At 38.9% G+C, this 23661-nt stretch overlaps 1 protein-coding gene across 1 annotated transcript; it reads right to left on the reverse strand.

Annotated features, from left to right (window-relative positions):
• Positions 1-12312: 12312 nt before the first annotated feature.
• Positions 12313-16847, reverse strand: RAX2 (retina and anterior neural fold homeobox 2). Its single transcript, XM_089687399.1, has 2 exons — positions 16605-16847; positions 12313-13070 (listed from the first exon to the last, which is right to left on the reverse strand). Exons 1-2 carry the CDS (start codon positions 16845-16847, stop codon positions 12633-12635), a joined length of 681 nt encoding a protein of 226 aa, XP_089543525.1. The 3' UTR covers positions 12313-12632.
• Between the last annotated feature and the right edge of the window lie 6814 nt (positions 16848-23661).

The following is a 23661-nucleotide window of genomic DNA, read 5'->3' on the forward strand; positions in this document are numbered from 1 at the left end:
ACATGAGCTTGTAGCGATTCTCTTCTTATTTCCATCTCTCCACCTAAAGCATTCATATAGTTTCTAAGTTTTGGTACTAATATTTCACTATATTTTTTATAATATCTCACCGTATAACCATCTGGTCCTGGACTTTTCCCTGATACTGTATTTTTTAAAGCTATTTTTATTTCTTCCTGTGTGATTTCTGCATCTAGGGAGTTCAATTGTTCTTCCTTTAATTTTAATAACCCAGCCATCTCCAGATATTTCTTTCTTTTTTGATCCTTCTCACTTTCTAAATTTTTTAGTCCTTCCGGGGGGCTAATATTATATAATTTCCTATAATATTCCCTGAATACTTTGATGATTTCTCTGTTTGAGTGGACCAAGTCACCCTTAGCATTTTTTATTTTTTCTATATAATTCCTATTTTTCTTTTTCCTCAGGGCTCTCATCAGATATTTTCCAGGTCTTTCCCCCCATCTATATCTCTCACTTAGGACCCTGTTATATACTCTTCTCCTCTCCTCTTCCATTACATCTTCTAACTCTTCTTTCTTTTTTTTATCCTTAGCTCTATTTCTTTTGTTATTCTGTTCTTATGTATTTGCTCTAATTTACTTATTTCTTCTAGTAGCCCACTCATTTTTTCTCTTCTTTCTTTTTTCTTTTTTGCCCCAATCGCTATCAATACTCCTCTTATGTATGCTTTATGAGATTCCCACTCTGTGGCCCTTGATACCTCACCTGTCTCATTCTCCTTGAATAAACGTTTGATCTCCTCACCTATTTTCTGAGCAATATCCTTTTCTAATAAGAGTGTCTCATTCAATTTCCATCCGAGCCCTCCTATTGTTCCCCTACCCCATTCCATTTTCATAATAACTGGGGCATGGTCTGATAAGGATATCGTCTCTATTTTTACTTGAGTCAGATATTCAATTAATTGATGTTCTATAAGTATATGATCTAATCTTGAGTACCTCTTATGCATGTTTGAAAAAAAGGTGTAGTCCCTATCTTGCATATGTGTGATTCTCCAGGCATCTATTAGTTGACATGTGTGTAATTCTTTTTTCAATAGTTTCAGGGCCCTACATCCCTCCCTCTGTGTGTGGGACGTAGCATCTTTTTGTGGGTCCATACAAAAATTAAAATCCCCTGCAAGAATCAGGCGCCCCTTTTTGAAATCCATCAGCTTCCTCAGTACTTTTTTCAAATACTCCTCCGGTCTTATATTAGGACAATAGATATTAGCCAATGTACATTCGGTCTCCTGTAACTTGCCCTTTAAAAACAAAAATCTTCCCTCTGGGTCTGTTTTCCTATCTTCCAACTCAAACCTGATATTCTTTGCCAGCCCAATTGCTACACCTTTTGCTCTTTTAACCGGTGAATCTGCATAATACCATGTTGGATGGTATCTAGATTTTAGCTTAACATTTGATTCGATCTCAAAATGTGTCTCCTGCAAAAATATCACTGAGGCTGCCCTGTGATGTAGTTCTTTAAATAATCTAAATCTTTTCCCAGGACAGTTCAGCCCATTTACATTATATGTTATAAACTGTATCTCTTCCATCTTACTTGGATCTCCCCTTTTTTCCTCCATCTGTATATTTTCTCTCTTCCTCTCTCTTTCTTGCTTTTATATCTTCTTTTATCCTGCAGAGAATTATCCTCCCACCCACCTCCCCACTCCCTCCCATTTTCCCAACCCTCCCCCCTCCCTCCCCCCCCCCCTCTTTTTAGGCCTACTATTTGCCTACCAATCATTTGTGGAAATACGATCCACTTTTGATATAATCTATAGGGCAAAAAACTCCACCCATAGACAACTTTTCCCTTTCCCAAACCTCCCCTTTAACCCCTAAGTCCTACCAAAATATCTCAATAACAGTGGTTTGAGGACGGTAGGGAGAAGACAGAGAAAGGCAGGAGGGAGAGAGAGAGAAAAAAAAAACTATTTCTCTCCCTCTCCTCCTCCCCCTCCCCCCCCCCCCCGCCTCTTCCCTCCAACTAATTGCCAGTCCTCTTTTCTTTTTGTTCTAATTTCCCAATGTTCTTCTTCCCAACCAGGAATTTCCATTCTTTGTAATTTAAGTCTATCGAAATTTTTTTTCAAATCTTCTGGGAACCTGAGATATGCTGTAATTCCATTTCTCCATCCTATTAGGCACTCAGGGGTCCCCCATCTATATTGCACATTCTGTTCTTTCAATCTTTCCAATAGAGGTCTAAGGGTTCTCCTTCTCCACAGAGTCTCTGGTGACAAATCCGCATATATCTGTATGTCCTTTCCTTCGTACATAATTACTGATTTTCCCTTAATCCTCTTCCAAATTTTATCTTTATCTAGAAACTCACAAAATTTAACAAGTATATCTCTTGGCCTTTCCTTTCCCGAATTTCCTTGGAATTTTCCTTGCCTAAAAATTCCTTCTATTTTAGTCTTTTCCATATCAGTACTGTCCATTATGGAGTTTAATATTTTACAGACCACCTCTTGCAAATTTTCTCCTTTTGAATTCTCTGGGACCCCTCGTATCCTAATATTTCTCCTCCTGTTCCTATTTTCTTGTGTCTCAGCCTTATAGAGCAGTTTTCCTTGGACTTTCCCTATATTGATTATTTCTTTTTCCAATTCAGAGATAATTTGGGACTGATTTTTAACTTTTTCCTCCGTTTCTTCCACTCTCGCCAAAAGGTGTCCCAGATCATTTCGAATATTTACAATTTCTTGTTTTATTGTTTTCTCCAGTTCTTTGAATATTTCTGCCATTTCTTTTTTGTTTGGTATTTGTAGCTCTGTCTCCATCTCTATATTAGCTGATATTTGTTGGCTACTAATGTCAAGGCCTAGTGATAGTCTAGGGCTACTTTCCAGGCTTAAGTCTGCTTCACCTTTTCCACTTTTACCCTGAGACCTTTCTGGGGTTATATTTCCTTGGGAGGTATATTTTTTGATAGTACCGGTCTGAGTCCCTTTAAGCCCACTTCCTTTTGCATTTTTATTTTTCATTCTTCTATGGCTCTTATTCTCTTTATAGGCTCAGGGGTTGAGGAGAGATAGCTATTAATATACACGTCACACCTTGTCCACTCACTTGGTTTTCAAACTTTTCTTTCGTTTCTCCTCTTCTCCTTTCCACTCCTTTACATTCCCCAATTAAGGGGGTCCCCTCTTTTCTCTCATACACTGCTTCTCCTGACTGCTCACAACAGAGTACAATATTTATCAAGTTTCGGCCAGAGTCACTCACCCTCCTCGTGTCTCTCTTCCTCTCGTGACCCGGCTAGCAGCTCTCTTCATCTGTCTTTCAGCTGGGCAGTGTGTTTCATTTAGGGGACTCCCTAGGGTATCCTCCGCCTTTCTCTCTCCAATCCCCAGTGCCTCTCCTCCTTCACAAGCAGGGCTCCGAGCAGTGGACCAATAAGTATGGCTCCCGATAGTTGACCTGCAGTCAGGGCTTCGGCTTATAAGCCGGCAAACAGAGCTCCGGGTAGGGACCGACTATCAGGGCTCCGAGCTCTGGGTTTGGTATGCAGAGCTCCAAGGAGTGAGCTAGCAAGCAGGGCACCAGACAGTCAGCCGGCAAACAGAGGTCCGAGTATTGGACCGGCAACAGGGCTCCAGTTAGTGAGCCCATGAGCAGGGCAGCTCCTCTCTCTCCGCACCAGACACCGGCCGGCTTCTTGGTTTCCCAGCGATGCTTAGCGGCTGACCACGTGGCCACACTGCTCCTCCTCGTCTCCCAACAGCCAGACACGCCTTCACCGTCGAGCACCGCAGCCGAACCTCGTCTCTCGGATCAGTTCTCTCACAGAGCTCCTCCGTCTATCCAAGGGGGACCACCATGCTACAGTAAGTTTTTTCACTGAGCTTCCACATTACAGGTAGGGGTTTGGGGAGGTCGGGTGGGGGAGCTTGTCCGAGAGCTCCTACATCGGGCTCTCCTCAGCCGCCATGGTTAGGCTCCACCTCCACTAAAAAGAAGCTGTTATATGGTTCTGTTTTTCATTTATGATACAAATAAAAGCCTTTTATGTTAGGTTATGCTTTGTTGGGAAGAAGCTGTTGGTAAGTTAGCTAGTAGCAGTTAAGGTCGTCATATATGGCAAGATTTTCTCTGTCAATTACTCCAACCATGCGTGGATGTAGGAATTTACACTGCTGGCTATTGTATTAAGGCATCTGGAGTCAGGTATGTAAATACAGAAACTAGAGCATATGGCAAGCTCTGACACTGTTCCCCTGTCTAAACATCTGATGCCCATATTTTAAATAACTTTACTATAATATCAACTCAAAAATGCAAATCAAACTCATTAATCTTTTTATTAACAATATATCCATAAAAGAGATGGGTTGATTCACTAATCCAGTGCACTGCAAGTGTATTCCAGTTCAGCTCTTATGTCATTATGTGACAGTGCCTGCCTGCACCATGGAAACTCATGACACCGTGCAGCACTATTAAATAGAGTACTTCAGGAAATCTGGTATTTCACAATAAAAAAGGATGCTTTGATCTGTTGATGGAAGTGCTAGCAATTTTTTGGGGGTGTTTGAGCACCCCCAAGCATCCCCTGAAACTGCCACCACCCCTCAAATAGCTCCCAGGGCAAGTACCATACCCTGGAAACACCACTGCTCAGAGCACCCACAGCTGTCTGAATACAATACTGCTGCTGCTGCTGCTGCTGCTGCTGCTGAACAGTGAATGGATCTGATGGGATGCAGTCACTGTTCAGCTAATAATTTTCCACCTGACTTCTTTGATTTTTAAATGTATTTTTTTTGAGCCAGGTGATGCTTGCAGGGCCTGCCATGGCTTGAATATTAACAGATTCAACAGGAGTTGGACGATATTCAAGCATTTTATGGGGGTCCTTACAGTAGTCACATTCAACAGGACTGCTATATTGTGAAATATATAACTTTAAGTGCAAGTGATCTGCAGTGCTAATGAAAATCCCAGAATAATATAATGCATAGCTTTTCTCAAGGGATCTTATGGCTGGTCATAACGTACAGGGTCCTTTTCTCTTCTTGTTCATTAATAGGCTGTCCTCAATGATAACCAATGTAAGCCCCATTCTGTGCACCATTGTACTGTAAGCACATAACTCCTGGACATCGTTCAACCTAGAAAAGGAACAAAGCTAAATTACAGAATGGTGGGGTTTATTTGCTAAAGCTGGAGAGTGAAAAAGCAGGTTCACTTCTGCCAAAAAAACAATCAGCTTCTAACGTCAGCTTGGTCAATAAAGCTTTGGCAATAACACCTGGAAGCTGATTGGTTTCTTTGCAGAAGTGAGCCTGAGTTTGCATTCTTCAGCTTTAGTAAATGAACCCCCGTGCAGGGGCGGCCTGGGGCCCCCGGGCATTAGGGGATCATGGGGCCCCTGTGTCCTTGTCCAAACTAAAAAAAGCCTATAAAAAAGGTACCAGGGGCATCTCATGGGGCCCTCTACTGACCCCGGGCCCTTGGGCAGTGCCCAAGTTTCCAAATGGTCAGTCCGCCCCTGCCTCGGTGTGTCTGCGGGGGCCAGTGCGAAGGAGAATCGGAGAATATTACAGCAAAAGCAGAATTTTTTGTTTTTGTTTTACACACTGCTGAGCTAAAGTGAGAAAAAAATATTGTAGCTTGAATTGGATTTTAGTATAAGGTGTATTAACATTGTGAGTTTGCCAAACAATGCCAGTGCCAAACATTTTGCGTTTTTTAAAGAGAAAACCCCGTAGTAGCTGGTTCCTATTTGTCTGTGTGTGTTTAATAAGACCTTTATCTTTTCAGCTCTATAAAGGCTCATTCACAGGTTCAGGGACCCATACACCCTGCAAGATTGTGGTATTTTTATGTGCCCAGTATTGACAGGTGTTCCATGAAGCCATGCCAGCAGCCTTTTAAAAATCAAAGACAAGTTGACATATATTCCCATGCATCCATGCGTTACAACAGTACAGAGATACATGCATGTCCCTGGATTAAGACAGATTACATGCATCTGTCCCTGCACAAATTATTTATTTATTACAGGTACTTATATAGTGCAGTCAATTTACACAGCGATTTACATATATATTATACATACACATCAGTCCCTAACCCTCAAGGAGCTTACAATCAAATGTCCCTAACTCATATTCATACATATACTAGAGCCAATTTCCCTTTGGTGTGTGGGAGGAGACCAGAGTACTCAGAGGAAAGTCACGCATGCACAGGGAGAACATGCAAACTACGCAAGTAGTGCCATGGTTGGGATTCATACCAATGACCCTATTGCTGCTAGGTGGAGGTGCTAACCACTTAGCCACTGTGCTGTAAACACTATACTAAGAACCTGTTGCCTCTTGGGCACATAAACACTGCCCCACTGTATGCTGTATGGGCACCTGTTTCAATGTGAAGGAACCCTTAACGATAGGATTTTTCATCAAAGCATGTTGGCTGCAAATATCAAATATTTACTAGTAGTGCTTTGTAGCCCTGGATATAGAAAATGTATACAACAGCACTGTACATTTCTTTTAAGAAATGCTCTATTTGAACAGCCCTGAATCAGCTGAGAAACAGCATTACAGCCAGTCCACAAGCTAGAGAGAAGACCGAAGTCATTATTTGCCAAGTGGGATAGTAGCTTTTGCAATCCCTTTTTAACTGATCACAAATTCTAGCTTCTATGACTATTGATTCATTGATCTGTAACATGTATGTGGCCAGTGAAATCTGATAATTCCGAACTCTTGTTCATGTTTCTTCATGGTCATAAACTCACCAGGTACTGAGGACGTCCTGGAACATGTACTTTGCATGCATACTTTTATCCCCACAATTTTCCTTTAAAGTGGTTCTAAATGCTAGGGTCATTTGTCTTAATGAGTTCTATGCATTATGGTAAAAACCTTGCATTGCCTGTTCCCCCAACCCCCAAAGCACCTGAGTCCTCTCTCGATCCATTGCTGTCACAGCTGCAGTTCTTCCCTCCCTGCTCTTACAGGCTGCACTGATAGTAGTGGGAGCCATAGGCTCCTGCTGCTGTCAATCACATCCAGTGAGAGGCGTGCGGAGGGTTTGTCTGAGATCCACTGTATATGCTATTGATGCACACAGCCCAGCTTGAGAGCACACCTGCACATAGCACACAACTTGCCACAGGGGCACACACAGAACAGTAGCAGAAAACAGCATAGGGGATAAGGGACCACTCTGTGTAATTTAAAATATTTTGTTACAAAAAAAAAAAGTTTACAATCTACATGCTTTCTTTCGGGGGAATAGCAGTTCATACAGGGGCTGTGAATCAAAATAATAAAGTAGCACAGCAGATGCTTTTCTGATTAAAAAAAGAGTAAAAGCATGCATCTTGTGCTCTGAGATGGACCTTTTACTTTTAGGATGTATTGACACTTGTATGTTTCATTGCAATGCATTAATGTGCTTTAACTTAAGGCCTTTCATTTATTATGAAAGAACTTCCAATGCACCACAATGGGAAAAAAAATGCACATGACCCTTTTCCCTTTTTTATTTTGTTTTTTGCACTGTGTTGTGCGTTGGCCGCCAATGTACAGTGCATTAAGATTTCATCCACAGTAAATGACACAGCAACACATCACATTTGGCCAGATATATCATAGTGCTTTAAAACATTTTACGTTTCTTTTTTTTGCTCTGTATATTTTGTCTAAAATATTTTGCTACTATTCTGCTGCACTGCACATAGATACAAAAATCTATGAAAATATATTTATTTAAATATTGAATCATCTGATAAGTCAGTATTATGTATCCACAAAATAAGCCCTTCCTTACCTTCCATCATTCAAAGTATCAAAGTACTTAGATCTTAAAATAACTCGCTAATTTCTGTCTAAATGCCATTTGCATCTAAAGCCATGTCATGGCCACCTCAGTTTCCTCTCACTATTGTGCCTTCCTTTAAATATCTGGGGATTGTAATTACAAAGGATCCTTCCCAGACCACCTCAGAGAACATTGGTCCACTAATGCTAATTTCATATTGTAAGTAAATTGCATGTGTTGTCTAAGCTGTCCTTTCTATTGCAGACATAATCCACTTAATTAAAATTATGCTTTTGCCAAAAACGTATCAATATACTTACACATATGCTCATGATGGTACCAAAATCCTTCTTAAGGGAAATTGTATCTCTATTGTCATATTTTACATGGGGTACCACTAGACCTAAATTGAAACTAGGCACTCCACAAAGGCCGTAAGAGGAAGCTAGCATGGCCCTGCCTTATATAGTTTATATGACTTGGTCAGACATTTAAAACATCTAATCACATGGGTCCTTCCTGTAGTTTCCCATAATTTGGTGGCACATTTGGTCTTGCGTTTACTGTGCTCACCAACTTAATGCGCTCCCTCTTCCCTATACACCTGATGTTTGTTTATTTGGTATACTCAGGGCTGGTGCTTTCACTAGGCAAACTAAGCAGCCACTTAGGGTGCACTGCCACCTAGGGGCGCCTGGGTGTAGCACAGGCCGGCTCTCTATCTGTGTGGGAAGTTGCCACATCATAAATGATCCTTCAGTTGAGCAGAGGGGAAAAAGAAAGGACAGATGAAAATGCCGGGTGTCTGGGGCCAGTGTAGCAGCTAAACAGCCATTCCTTCCATTGTTCCTCTCAGACTCAGTCCCTTACTGCAAGCCAGCTGGCAGCTGCTAATCACTGTGGAGTTCCAGCCCTTCTCTTTCCATTCACCAGTGGAGGCGGAGCTGCGCCTATGGAGGAAGGTAATGTCTGACTCTGATGTCTCATGTCTGTGTGAGTGTGACCCTGCCGGCCATCCATCACATGTGCAATGTGTCAGACATCAACACGACTCCACAGCCTGCCCTTCTAGTGCCTGCTGATCTGTGTCAGTATTGGTGGTGGTGTGTTGTGTTGGATCTGTCACTGTGTGGGATCGCTCCATTCAAGTGTTCTCTGTGTGTGTGTGTGTGGGCTGGACTGCCTGCTGTTGCAGAGTTTTATCCAGCCTGGGATCTGTCAGAGTGTGGATTCAGCATCTTTCACTCACAGTAATTGTCATCCTTCCACTGCCAGCCACAGATACAGTCCATCCGTGACACTGATTTTGTCTGTAATATTGGTTCTGGTGGCATCTTATGGCACTTATTTTTGCAAATTAAAGGACATTTAGGTTTTATGTTTTGTTGATTTAATATTTTCTGTTTTTAACATTTTTTATTTACTTTTTTTTTTTTGGGTGGGGGGGGGGGAGTAGCTGGTCTTGCCTAGGGTGCAAAATAGCCTAGCACCGGCCCTGGGTATACTAGACAAAGAATATTGGCCGCACTATACTAGAATATTCTTCTTGCTATAAACTTTGTTTATGGCTCGCAAAGTTCATCCTTCCCTACTGTAGCTCAATGAAAATCATTAGGTAAGCAGATTATCCCTTATGAAAAAAGTTATGTATGGGAATAGTAACTGTCTTCTAAAATTCCATAAAATGTGAGACCTTTGGTGTCATTTTTCTTTCATGCTAGGTACGGAGTGACCTCTCCAGCCTTACAGTTATAACTGTCGCACTATATGTATGCATGTAACAAAAGCAAATGAGAGACTGTCACTGTTCCACTTCTTTATGGAGCATAATTATACCCTACTGTAATTGTGAATATATTTGCATTTTTATATTTATGTACAACTGTTTGAGTTCAATAAGAGTTTTACAAATTATTAAATTATCTCCTTATAATTGCCTTGAGGATCTAAACCTTCTCAAACTTTTCACTGCTTTTCCTCACTGGTTATATATCTTCATTTTATGGTCCCTCATGAAACCCATGTTTAGATTCCATGGTGTCCTACAATGTTGAAATAGCTTTAGCCAAACCTGTTGAATTTTCTGCTCTATTACGTTTGCATTGTACAGTACAAGTAAAAAGAATTTACGAAATCCAGTCCAGGATGATAGTGCTGCTGTTGCTACATAATGAAATGAAAATAAATGCAAATAAGTCTGTCAAAAAGGAGAAAACATCTGCAAATCTTGGTTCAGCAAAAATCACATAAAACTGTAAAAACCCAAGTTAGAAGACCATTTAATTAGAGACCTGTTAAGTGAAATTGGAATCAACTCAGAATTTCCTTCTTTCATTTTTTTTCTCAAAGGGTTTGTTCAAGCCTATTTACAGTATTGCAATTTGAACGATAAAAAGTTAAAGGGGTTTCTTTTCAGGTTAGAGGTTAATATAGAATTACATAGACATGAAAGGGCACATTTTCAGTTCCCGAGTGAGGCTTTTTTTGAATAAAGTTTTGTGTGTGGTTTCTGTAAGCTTACCATTCTTGTACATGGCAAGGGAAGGCTATAGTTTACGAAGTTTAGCATGCACACAGCTTAGGTGTTCTTTTTGCTTCCAGCAATTGTTTTCATTAGAATAGTTGTTGTATCAAGAATTACTTAAATTTTATTAGGAATAGAATACAGTTACAATCTATTTTTGTGTTTGTTTCATAAATCAATAGTCATTTACAGGTCTTCTCAAAAGATATGAAAAAGCTAAGGATGGGGGCACATTGCTGTATTGTAACCAAAAAATGTAAATATTGATGGGTGTTGTAAAATACTTAAAGGTCAGTCTATCCAAAGTCTTACTTTCTTTTTGGATGGAACCTTTTGGGCTGAATCTGCCCCTAGCTTCCTATACTTTATACAGTATATGACTTGGACACTCCAACAATGGGATCTTCCTATATAAATTAACACATCTGTACCAGTCCATCTGGGAGTTTTGGGTGTTTCCAAACCATGGCATGTTCCAGAACCTCCTGTTCCATTCTTCAAAATATAAAACAAATATAAACCTAGCAAGGAGAATGAGAACCTTGTAATGCCCACTGCAGCTTTGCAGGCCATGTAATTCAAGAGCTGATATTTAACCAATTAATAAAGATATGCTCGAGTGGTTTAACTCTAATATTCACCAAAAAACAGAAATATCGCTTTAGAGTGGATTGGTCCTTACATTTTTAGCCTAGGGCATAAACTATAGCATTAAATCTTAATAGCATTTCTATGTACATGAAATCTGATACATTTACAGTCATTCATAAATTCTGTCTTTCCCCTTTGAAATATGTGCAGCTATGCAATTTGGCCAAATATATAGAATTGTATTTTAAACATTTGAGCATAGGCAGATATAAAAAAAATCCTATTTTTTCTTGTGTTGTAGATACAAGATGCAAGTACCTCAATCTGCCGCACAGTAGTCTCTTGTACATAAACCTTCAAACTGGGTGAAGAAAGGGAAACAATTTCGCCCAACTAGGCTTTAACATTGTACAATGCTGTAATGCTAACAAATGGAATTTGCCAGTTAGAGGAGAGAACACAAACATGACCTAATTATTGAGCTGTTGTTCCTTTACTTGACCAAGCTATACTGTGACTGTGATGACTTAAAATGAGTGATCCGCATTATATGTATAGCATCTGGATAAGAACATTCTCTGAGCAGAACTGCATTTTTTTTGTATTTATATTTGTATTTCAGTAAGCATTTGCAAACATTTTAGCTATAAAAAATACTCTATAAAAAGTGTAATACAGCAATCTATTAAAATTTCTCAGATGAGAATATTGTATATGGCAACCGTTTTAAATATTTGTCAGAAAATACAATATCTGGGTTACCAGTAAACACTTTTGATAAATTGTCCTCGTTACATTTTTCATATTTCTTTGGTAGTATATATACGTGTCTCAAACATGTTAAAAAAAAAAAAACTAGATCGGTAAATTACCTGAGACTTCTGAAACACTGTAGTTTAGATGCCAGATTTCATATTTTCTTTGGGACAATGTTGCAGAATTAGGGCTCATCTACATGTGAACTGCTAAAAACTTCTATGCATGCAGTTTTTTCCCTTAATAGTTTTATCATTTGCTTTTTACTGTTTTTAATGAAGATAGCTACCAACAAGTGATTAAAATCTAATAAATAGTTATAGGGAATCTTTGTGGAATTAAATATGGCAACTGTGTTTGCTGACTTGGTTTTATTGGCGCAAGTTCTGCAGCTGGTATCCTGATCTTGGCTTCACTATCTTGTACTTTCAGCCTCTCTCAGTCAGTACGCTGGGGAAACCCAGGGGTTCATCCAAAGGTTGCAAGGAGAGCCTTGAGGTGAAAGCAGTGGCAGATTGATCTCCTGCTTACAATGACTACCATTATAAGGGGACACTACAATTTTCACCATCTGTGTTTCTTTTCTGGCCATTATCATTAATTTCATTTTATGATTAATAAAAAAAACTTTATCCTTTATTTAAAACTCTGTACAACCTACTGATCACACTAATGCATCATGAGCTGTAGGTCTAATAGTTTTAGTGGGGTTTCTTGAGACCTGAAAACTATTTCAAGGGTTCCACCATGGTAAAAAGGTTGAGAAATAGTGATCTAGTATGTGACTGATCTAGAACTAACATTCAGTCAGTGACCATATGTCTGAATGCAGGGAAGCCAGGATGTGCTTTTGAAAATAGCCAGCAATATCAGTTCCTGTATTTTTGGCCTCATGAATTCACTTTTAGCCCTAAGTGTTGCTTTCAGTTCTTCTGTTTTGACTATAGCCCCAGTTTATGCAGTTGTCAGATAGGCTGCCAAGTCTTGTCTATGGTCTGAATGTGCTCCTTGGCCTTCATGCGTAGTGCAGCAATGCTGGAGCTTCGGTCCAACTCCTCTATTGGAAACTTGTCAACAAAGCCTCCCATGCATTGGTAGGGGCCACTGCTGAGAGGCTGTATAGATGTCATTGTAGGTGCACTATTGAGGAAAGTATGACCAGTGTAATGAGACTGAAGATTTTGAGAAGGGGTTATAAATCCTGGTATGCTGTGCACACTGCTGGCTGTAGAAATGGGGGAGGTGAGCCATGGATCCAGAGGTAAAGAAGAGCTTAGTGGCCCAACATTGGTGGTTATTGGTGTCCGTGAAAATGAGAGCAGTGGGGAATCATGAAGTTTGGCAGAAGAAGACTCTAGCTTCTCCTGACGCCTCCATTTTGCCCTTCGGTTCTGGAACCAAACCTGTATAAAAAATATTTATGCTTATTTAGTAAGAATCAGAGGTGATATTTTAGAATCTAGTACAGCAACAGGTGTCAAGAGAGAGAGCGAGAAATCTTTAGCATTAGGATAAGAGCAATTAACATTCCTAAGGACAGCTTCTAGATAATAAGGATCCCATTAACGGATCAAGGTGGCCACAAATTGGATATTTCAGTTTATGGATTAGTAGGGAGCGGATAGTAAAGAATAGAGTACAACAAAATGTCATGGTGGTGGTTAAGCTGAGCTTGGAATTATATATTATGGTAATATTCACCAAGATCTTATTTAGAGCAAATAATATAAAAAGTCATGGAATGCTATGGACCTTCAAGATAAACTTTGCACTTCCTAATTATCTACTGTATAAGGAGATATGAGTCTATATATATAATAAATATATATTTTTTTTATGAACTTGACATAATTATTCTTAAGATATATTATGATTGTGTCACTGCATTTTTCCTATGTTCCTGAAGTTACTTCTTTTTTGCATTTAATCATTGTATTTTGCCAATCCATATTAAGTAAAGCTGCATAACTTTACAGCTAAAATCTAGTATAACCCATTAAGTTGCTTAAATAAAAACTTTGTCAAATGATGCCTAGTGTTCCAACATCACACATATACTGTATAGTCATTTGGTCTGTTTGGAAGACTTCTTGACTGTACTATTATGATGAAGAACATTAAGCAAAGACTTTTAGCAGAAACTACATTATCCTAACCTTTCTATGTCTCTAACCTAAATTAACTTATAAGAAGTCTACTCATCTATTTACTTACTTTGCCTCCTCTGCTGTTTAACTCCTCTTGGCTAAAATCTTCTTTAGTGCTGGCCACGCCTACACAATGACACCCCCCCCCCCACAGGGCTCTACTCTGAGGCTGCAGACACTTACAGTTAGGCCCCTTTTAAGGCTATGGGGTCCACTGCACAGGCATGTCCAGTGCCAAAGAAGATTTGCCATTGAAGGATAGAAACAGCTGAGTAGGCTTGCAGCTGTCATGTTGAAGTAAATAAGCTTGTTTTGGGATTTCCGGGTTCAATTAGGTTACATTGGGTAGAGTAAACAAATGTAGTTAACAAAGGAATAAATCAAGGAATAAATCAGAAAAGGAGTATTTTACCTTCTTTTATTATCTATTTAAAAAGTACTTGACTGTTTGATCAGTTATTGGCCATGAAAGGACCGATATTTACTGACTGATAAAGCTCAATTGAACATTTATTTAAATCAGCTAAATACATTTAAGGTGCATCAAAACAAAAGGCATTCAATGTCTTTCAGTTCATTTTATTTCTAAAGCAACCACAGCTTGATTAAAAAAAGGCTGCTGCTGCTGCCAGCAGCTGCAGAGTGGGAACCTTGCTTTCTGTGGGGAAGCAGTGGTCTTATTACAGGGGCCTGACACAACCTCACTGAGTCAAAGCTAGTGTTCTTCTTTAAAGCCATGTTCCCCACTAATTGGAGAGATCTAGCTCTGAAGTGGGTGTGGTGGACTTCTGCAAAAACAACCACTTCTTCCCAAAAGAGAGCAAATGTCCTACTCCACAGCATGTTGGCAGGAGGCAGGCTTTTCTACTGAGGCTGTGGCTGATTTTTAAGGAAAAACTAAAATACTTTGCACACCTTTTGTTTAGATGCACCTGGAAAGTATTTAGTTGATTTAAAGATTTAATTGGGCTTTAACCAGTTGTAAATTTTAGGCATGCTACACGCCCAAAAAAGCTTCATTGCAGTACACAGGGTGTATATAGGATGCCCTGTTTTTCTGCAGAGCTGCTGCTCCCTCACTTTTGCTGGAATTTCGCAGGTGGTGAAATGTGTGTAAACACAGCAGCTATCATGACAGCTGCTGTCAAAAGACACATTTTCTAACACTGTTCACACTGAGATACAATGTAACATTGCTACTCATGTATTTACTTTGTTTCATTCATATGCAGATCAAAGAGAGTTGATCTACATATAATGATGTCAGTTAAAGCAGTAGTAAACCCAAAAACAAAAATTTTAATGTGTTGGCTGCATTAGTACATTAATACATTTGCAGCCCAGCTGGTTATACATGGATTGAAATTTTGCAGGTTCAGCAGGGCTCTGTCAATATCCGATCTATATATGGATACTGTGGCTGTACAGAAGTCAACCAATTGACTTCTGTTTAACCGCTCTCTTGGATTTTTTTCCTATAGCCTGCAATGCTGATCAGTGTATTCTGATGGCAGGAAAATCTCCCCACTGTCAAAGTACAATAACTCAGCAGGGAGGATTCCCCCATCCACATCGAGTGTGTAGATGAGGGAATTCACCTATCCTATGGGCTGCTGTAGCATGTTGCCCGTCTGGATGGAGGAGCAATGGAGACACCCTTGGACAGCAGCAATGTCAGTCTGAGGAGAGGGCAGTGTTACATGCACTTAGACTTGACTAACAAAGCAGAACTCCAGAAAACATTTTTTAAGCAGTTATAGTAACAGTTTTTTTTAAATTTGGGTTAAAGGTTTTACATAAATGGAAAAAAATATGACTATTGTAAGCACCCTTGCCAGTGTTAAGTGTTTTTTTTTCTCTCTCAACACGCTAACATTTTCTGGAAAGCTTAGTCTTTTAACAGAAGTTAAATAAAGAGACTTACTGGCCAAATCACAATGTGTAAATAAATGGAAAGAAAGCCTAAAGAAAGAGAGCAAATGCAGCCACCACATCTACAGTAAGAAGTGGTAAGCTGCACTATAATAAGTTTTTGTTTTTGGCTTTAATGCTTCTTTAAAGCAACCTGATATGTAAAAAGGATTTTTTTTTATAAATAAGTTTAAAAAAAAATATAAACCCTTTGCTACCCGAATTAGTTCTAATTAACTCCTTCTTCCCCTCCTGCCTTTAGCTATTAATTTCCAGCTCTTTTTTATTATTATGTTTCTATTTGTAATTTTTAAACTTTTTTTATTCTTATTCATTTTATTTGTTAATTTTTTTAGTGTTGCAATAAAAAGCACAACCAAAGGCCTTTATTTTATGTGTGAATAACTTTGCAATGATTTGTACCAGCATCATAAGGAAAGAAAAGAAGTGTGTTATGCTAGATATGTTGCATTTTTATTTCTATGGATAGATTGCAAAAAGCTATTGTCAAAAAAACAGTCCCATAGCAAAATTGAAACAATTGCTCTGGTCCATACGGGGTGTACAGGTGTGAGCACCTGTGTCTATATGAATAATTTGGCATTTATTATGGTATAAAAAGGAAAGCTTCAAGAGCTGTAAATCTTAAAAAAAACACAGGATCCAAAGACCAGCAGCAAACAGAACAAGCAAGATGGAATGGGATGTGGGTCTAAATAAAATGTATAACTTGGCAAACCTGAATGTGGTTGAAATTTAGGAGGAACATAAATTAGTAATAATAAAAAAGTATTAAGTCTAGTTTGTAAAAGTTGTACTAAAAATTGAGCTTATTACACTTACAGTGAATTTAGCCACCCCCCTTTTGTGTAGTCTCACCTGTACCCGAACCTCTGGCAGGCTAACCTTCATGGCAAGCTCTTCTCGGCTATATACATCTGGGTAGTGGGAACGCTCAAATGCTCTTTCTAATTCATGCAATTGGTAGGTAGTGAAGGTTGTTCTGTTTCTGCGATGTTTCTTTTTTGGAATTTCATCTTCTTCTCCTTCTGGAGGACATGATGATGGTGTATTGTCCCCTCTTAGATCACTCAGATCTCCTTCACATTTGTCCAGAAACATCCTAGAAATGTGGTAGAATAAGGTATGGCCAATAAATTCTATGGTGTTTGTAGAAAAATAAAAAATTAACTGTGCTCTTTTGGAACAAAGAAACAGTTGGCATGAATAATTATATACTGAAGACTGTACAAGCAAGTGTGGGAAATGGGGTGTAGAGCAGGAATTTACTCAAAGTACTTTCACCCAAAGTTACTTCTTTTCAAAGAATTGGTGATTTGTCAACACCTAAGTGTCAGTATTACCTTGAACAGAAATATCCCCAAGTACCTAGTCTGATATAGTCTCAGTACATCGGTCAGCAGTTTCTGGCTCTATGATGCAGTGGCTCAAACACTGTATGCAAAACATGATATGCATAAGAAGCAAAGTAAAATATTTTGATTTAAACAATTTAAAGTGATATTAGACCCCCCCCAAAAAAAAATGTAATTAAAAAATTGTGTAATATACAGCAGCCTGCCAATCTTTGGTGACTGCATTCATTTTATTTTTTTTATTATTTTTTTCATTATATTCATATGGTGATCCAGCCAGTAATACACTTTCTGTCCTTAGGGTGTCTATTCTCTGGATGGAGAAGCAAAAGGGAAACTTTGCACAGCAGAATTGTCCATCTGGGGACAGGGTAGTGTCATGCACTAGCATGGACTTGATAAGCAAATTAAAACTGAACTCCAGCTAACACTTTTTAAGCAGTTATAGCAACAGCTTTTATTTGCTTTGGGATAAAGGTTTCACATAAATAAAGACAAGTTGACCATTCATACAATAGTTTAAATAATTGCAGTACTTCAAAAACAATAAACTTGATATAAGAAATGTGCAAGCTACCTCTAAAATATGTTCCCACCATAAAACATACTGTACATGCAACAATTGAAATAAGTTCAGTGCTTAAAAATTTTTAAACATGATATAAAAAATGTGCAACAGCTCCCAAACCACAAACATAAAATACAGAACTAATAAATTAATGCAATAATGAAAAAAGTGCAACCTTAGTCTTCTTAGTGTCAAACAAATCAGTGCTCACATCAAAATATAGGCATATACTGTACATGTTAAAAATACAATGTCCATTCAAAAAAAAGGTCATAATGTGCTCAAATAGTACTTCACTATTGTGCTCATGTGCTCCACCCCATCACAAGGTATCTTCATGTTAAATAGTTAGTCTGGTTTACCTCTTGATGTGATTAGAATTTTTCTCACACTTCCAAACAAAGATCACACTTCTATAATAGTATGAGGTTTAGAAAAAGTGTTTTAAAATACCCTGTTAGAATACTACTCTAAAGCACCAAAAAAAAAACTAAAATAACACATAAATTCTATGTTGGATTTATTTATAAAGCATCATGAAAATTAATATAGATTACTTTATGCCTGGTTAGTTATATAATAACCCCTTGTGTATCGCATTGTATTGTTATTGTACTGTCGCATGTTCTGTCTCCCATTGTAATGTACAGCGCTGAGCGAACTGTTGGCGCTTTATAAATACTGTATAATAATAATAATGCCCTATAATTGTCACAAATGCTGGTTTTAAGAATGTCTTTATGGTATCACACCATTTAGAAATGTAATAAACATATTCAAAACTAAAAAAAAACAAACAAAAACTTGTCTTAAGGCGTACATTTTACATTTCACTATTTGGAGACCTACTTCATAATTTTTCTGTGCTCCTTGCTACTATATTTACTATACTAAAAATTCAGAAATAAATTCTTATCTACCTCTTTACATTGTAGAGGTCATTTTTTTCAATATGCAAATTCTTATATTTCCTTTTTTCAAAAGTCTTTACCACAATATATAGAAAGATGCAATAACTTGCTAAAGTTTTGGGGAAGATTCAAAATTCAAAAATGTTTGCAGATTATGATTTCCCAGTTGTAAAATCATTTCACCCCTATTTTATTTGTTGTCTACTGTCATTGATGGTTATGGTACCTTGTATGTTTGAATGCTGTTGGATATTTAAAGAGAGATCATCCAAACTTTGTCACATCTTCTTATGAACCACCCTGTATATAGTCAGCATTATGCGTTATACCAAAAGTATTAATTTGCCTTCTTTCATACCTTTCGCTCAATTCTCCAGAGCAGGCAAAATCTAATCGATTTGTCAAAATTATTTGTTTAATCTGTTGTTTGCTCAGTGTTCACACCATTGTCCTACATTAAAAATGTTGTAATCTAGTCCCCCATCCTACTTTTTTAGTGCATTGGTGCATTATCACAGCTAGGTCAGTTGAAGGGTGTCCTTTTGTGATGTGTGCAAATGCCTCCAAAACATGAATGTGTGTAGTGGAAATGTAGCCTTAAAATGACTGCCTTAATTATAAGGTGTTTATGCTTTAGTAAGGTTACCTGGCAAGGTCTCTTCCAGTCGCACTTAACTGCAAGCAAACAAGTGGATCAGCCTTAACGTAAACCACTGCAGGCTTTGGAGACTTAAGCGTTGGTAGCAATTGAGGAGGGGGGCTCAAGCCTGGACGGAACACAGCAATGTAGAGGGAATACTGGTTAAAACTCCACAGATGTCCACAAGACTGAAGGGAGATTCAGCAGGCACAAGGGATTTCAATACTTTATTAAAGGATCTCCTCCCCCTCTTAATAATAGTAGGCAGGGGTCAGGGGATGAAGAGGATGACATACAAGTGTAATGGACTGGTGGATTAGTTTTTTTTTTTTTACTTTGCTTGTTTTGTACACATTGTATGTAGTGCCTATTCTTTTAACATGATAAATTTGTTTAATGAATAAATATGCTTAATGGGTTTCTAATGTATTTACAGAATTTAGGTAACAAACTGAATTAAAGGAAGAATACTACAGGATAACAGAATTTATACACACACATACACACGTGTGTTAAACACAGGAACTGTGAACCTGTGCAAATTATTCTGAAAAATACATTCTCAAATTTTGTGAGTTGTGATATCAGAGGAAGCACAATTAAATTATCATTGAACCTGTATTCCCACTTTGAGCGTAGAACATCTAATATCTGTAGTAAAAACAGCAGAATTAAAATATATGCAGTCAAAAAACAGCAGAATAAAGACAAAGAAGGCTCATTCACACTCTGTCCATTTTTTCAGAATGTCTCTGTGTTTCACAAAAGCAGAATGCACGGACAAACAAAAATACATTGTGCTTATGTATGTATACAAGCAATGAGGGTGGACAGCACAATCTTTATATACAGAATGATGCACATCAAACATAATTTTCCCAATCAGAAAATGCCAGTATATGTTTGTGAATCATGAATTTACTGTCAAAAGTATCCAGCTCTATGTGCAGAACTTGTATGCACAGTGTGCTTGAGGATTGATACTTTTAAACAGCATTTTAAATTCTCAGACAAGGTGCTGCACTGGTGACACAGGGTGACAAAATGCACTGAACCAGGTGCAGGCTGGTAAAACGGTCTCTTGCCCAAATGAGATACCTTCTAAGACCAACCCTAAACTGACCCTCCTGCATAGAAACCTTTCCCTATGCTGAACCTAGCTATTCCTCACCAGTGGGTCTCCAGTCTCTACACTGCAGGACCCACCAAAATGACCTAAGCAGGGGCTATATATAGCCTCTCCAGTTCCCATATAGCTGGTCACATTTCAGCAGAGCTCTATGTCCAATTAGACACAGATTCCCCTAAGATGGCCACTGGGTGCCTAGTGCATAGGACAAATCAGTCGTTTGCAAAGTTTCCCCTAGTACCATTGGTAAGCTGTGATCATGTTATCATTGTGTTTTACTTCTAGCAGCTAATGTGGAACTGAGTGAGGAATTGAGTGGGCAACAGGGGCGGGCTGACCATTTGGAAACTTGGGCACTGCCCAAGGGCCCGGGGTCAGTAGGGGCCCCATGAGATGCCCCTGGTCCCTTTTTCATAGGCTTTTTTGAGTTTGGGCAAGGACACAGCGGCCCCATGATCCCCTATTGCCCGGGGGCCCCATGAGTTGTCAGTCCGCCCCTGGTAGGCAATCTGCAGATCTCCGCCTCACTCCTTAGTCTGCCACCCGTCTGAGCAGCTGCCACACAGCACACTCCTACAACATGATATCCCTTTCTAAATTATTATTAGGAAAACACCTTGAAGCTCCTCGTTCTCAATAAATAAGCTTGGTCTGTGGCCTTTAAATATGGGTATTAAAGCTGAATACCTTTATAAATATCCAGTTATGGGTTAAAAAAAATATCTAAGGATCTTCCAAATGTACTGTACACTATAAAATCTTAAATGTGCACACCAGTTCCTGGGGTATGTACTTTTCTGAACCTGTACTAGTTTTTACATGTACAGGTGGACGTAATCTGCAGGGCTGAGCAGTCAGTTTGACAAATAACTCCTTCTCTTCATCTCAGTTGCACCAACTGCCAAGCCTCACAGATTACACCAGGACAGGAACACTAATTGTAGCTCCTGATACACAGCACTTGCGCTAGCTGTCAAATTGACAGCAAAGTGCCACAGATGGTGGCTGGCTGTCAGGATGTGAACAGCGTGTCTCTCCTGTCCTGATCCTGTCGGTATTGCTCAGCGATCCTCTTCCTCTCAGGCACACACAGCACCCCAGCTTCACCCACAGACATGGTTAAAATAAGGAAACACATGCCCAAACAGCCAGGAGAATCAATCTCAAAGTTCTATTGTGCACAATATCCCCCAACGAACCCCATACGCCTGCTATTGCCAAAACGTCTATAATTCAGAGACAAGAAGCTCAGGATTTTTCCTGACTTCTCTACGACCAAGCAAAAACAGAAAGTAGCTTTCCTAATGGTCAAGAACAGACTTTGAGAAAAAAAAATCTATCCTGCAGTATGCTTTATCCAGCAAAGCTTTGTGCAATAAACAACAGAAAAACACCGTTCTTCACTTCCCCTTCAAAGGCTACAACTTGGCTAGATGGCCTAGGAAATGCCACTTCTTAAGATTTCTTCTTCCCATCCTGACTACCTTTATATATATTTACAGTTTCCCAGGTGGGCTGCAGCCTCTTCTCTTTATATGGTTTCTCTCAGGCTGAGTGTTCTGCTAAGTATAGAGGTATTTTGAGCCTTGCCATCATTAGCAAATATTCAGCTGGTGGTGATCATTCTACTCTCGAACATTCGAAAAACATTACATGGACTCCTTCGTGCTGCTTTGAGCATGCAGACTTCTGCCCTTCAACCACACTTCTATGGCTGAACCACTGTTGATCATACTGAGCAGCGCTGGTGCTGCTCTTTGATAGATATTTGTTATTCTCTGCTCAATGTACTGTTTCTATGTTAAAACTGTTCCTGGGTGTTTTATTTCCTTTTTTGCTATTTCACACAAGTTTTTTCCTAGGGGTCACCATGGACATGCCCCCACAATTTTTCACCTGTTCCAGGACAATACTCGTTGCAAGTTGGGGCCATCCATAAGAGAGGCGTTGATAGTATTGATCCCGAAACCCAATAAAGATGCTAACTATTCAGAATCATACAGACCAATCTCCTTTATTAAAACAGATCTAAAAATGATTTCCAAAATCTTAGCCCTTAGATTAAACTATGTTATTGCCTCGACCATAAACTTCGGTCAAACAGGATTTATCCCTGGTAGCTGTGTAGACATTTTAGTAATTTACAGATACCTATTTCCTCTTCTATTCCGAAAGCTGTAGTGGCCTTGGACACACACAAGGCATATGATTGTATAGAGTGGCCCTATTTCAAATTCTATGTAAATTTGGGGATATATTCATTATTTGGTTAAAATACTATATACTCAGCCCCTGGCGTTCATCTGAGTTAACGACTGCATTTCTGATCTCTTTCATTTCCAAAGGGGAACTAGACAGGGCTGTCCCCTCTTCTCCCTTCTGTTTGATCTCACAATAGAACCACTATCAGAACTCACTTGGACTTCACTATTGTTGAGTGGCATCCAGATAGGTGCATTGAAGGAATGAGTCTCTTTACACGCAGTTGACATGCTATAATACATGACAGATACACAACATACTCTAAATGTGATGGTATGACTTGTTCAAACCTTTGGCGCTTACTCTAGGTTCAAGGATAAATGGTTCAAATTACATGTATTTTCCATGGATCCAGATCTCTCGTTTAGCATGCTACCTGACTGCTCATTACAATTGACACATACGCTCAAGTACTTAGGGATTGATATCCAATTATTACTATCTAACTGCATAGACAAAAACTTAATTTCGTGTATTACCTTGCTTAAAACCCAGATTGCATCAGGGCTAACACTTCCACTTACGCTAATGGGCAGAGTTAATTCACTTAAAATGGTTTTCTTACCTAAAGTACTGTATGTTTTATTTAACTCTCCAATTTATGTTCCCAAAATGTTATTTAAGGAAATTGATTTCATTCTTTCTACATTCCTGGCACCGGAAAACTTTAGATTCTAATTGCAGACTCTGCAGCTTTCCTCCTCTTTGGTTGTTTTAACTTTATCTAACCTCTGCTTATATCACTATGCCTCACAACTGATGTGTATACACTGGTGGCTTTGCCCTCAATTAAACAATGCAGCCACCATGGCACTAATATCTTAAAGATATCATTAAAAATATATGCTCAAATAAATGCTCAATGCGTATTGTTTCTGTCTGACTCGGCACACATTACTTTCCCTAACCGGACCATCTGGTTTAATCCCACGCTTCCACATTTTTATCCTCTTCTTGATGGTCTATAGTGGGCTTAAAGGGGTCTAAAATGTATTCACCAACTGTAGCAGGAGGTGGGTATCATGGGTGTTTGGAGTGTTAAATATCTCC

Source organism: Staurois parvus, unplaced genomic scaffold (genome assembly GCF_062004578.1).
Source record: "Staurois parvus isolate SC_StPar_1 unplaced genomic scaffold, SC_StPar_1.0 ptg000425l, whole genome shotgun sequence".
Lineage (NCBI taxonomy): Eukaryota > Metazoa > Chordata > Amphibia > Anura > Ranidae > Staurois > Staurois parvus.

Coding starts and splice junctions, on each gene's coding strand:
- RAX2 (XM_089687399.1), bottom strand. CDS start 16,847: ATGTTTCTGGACAAATGTGAAGGAGATCTGAGTGATCTAAGAGGGGAC. Junction 13,071..16,604: donor TGCCAGAGGTTCGGGTACAG/GTGAGACTACAC, acceptor TTTTTTATACAG/GTTTGGTTCCAGAACCGAAG.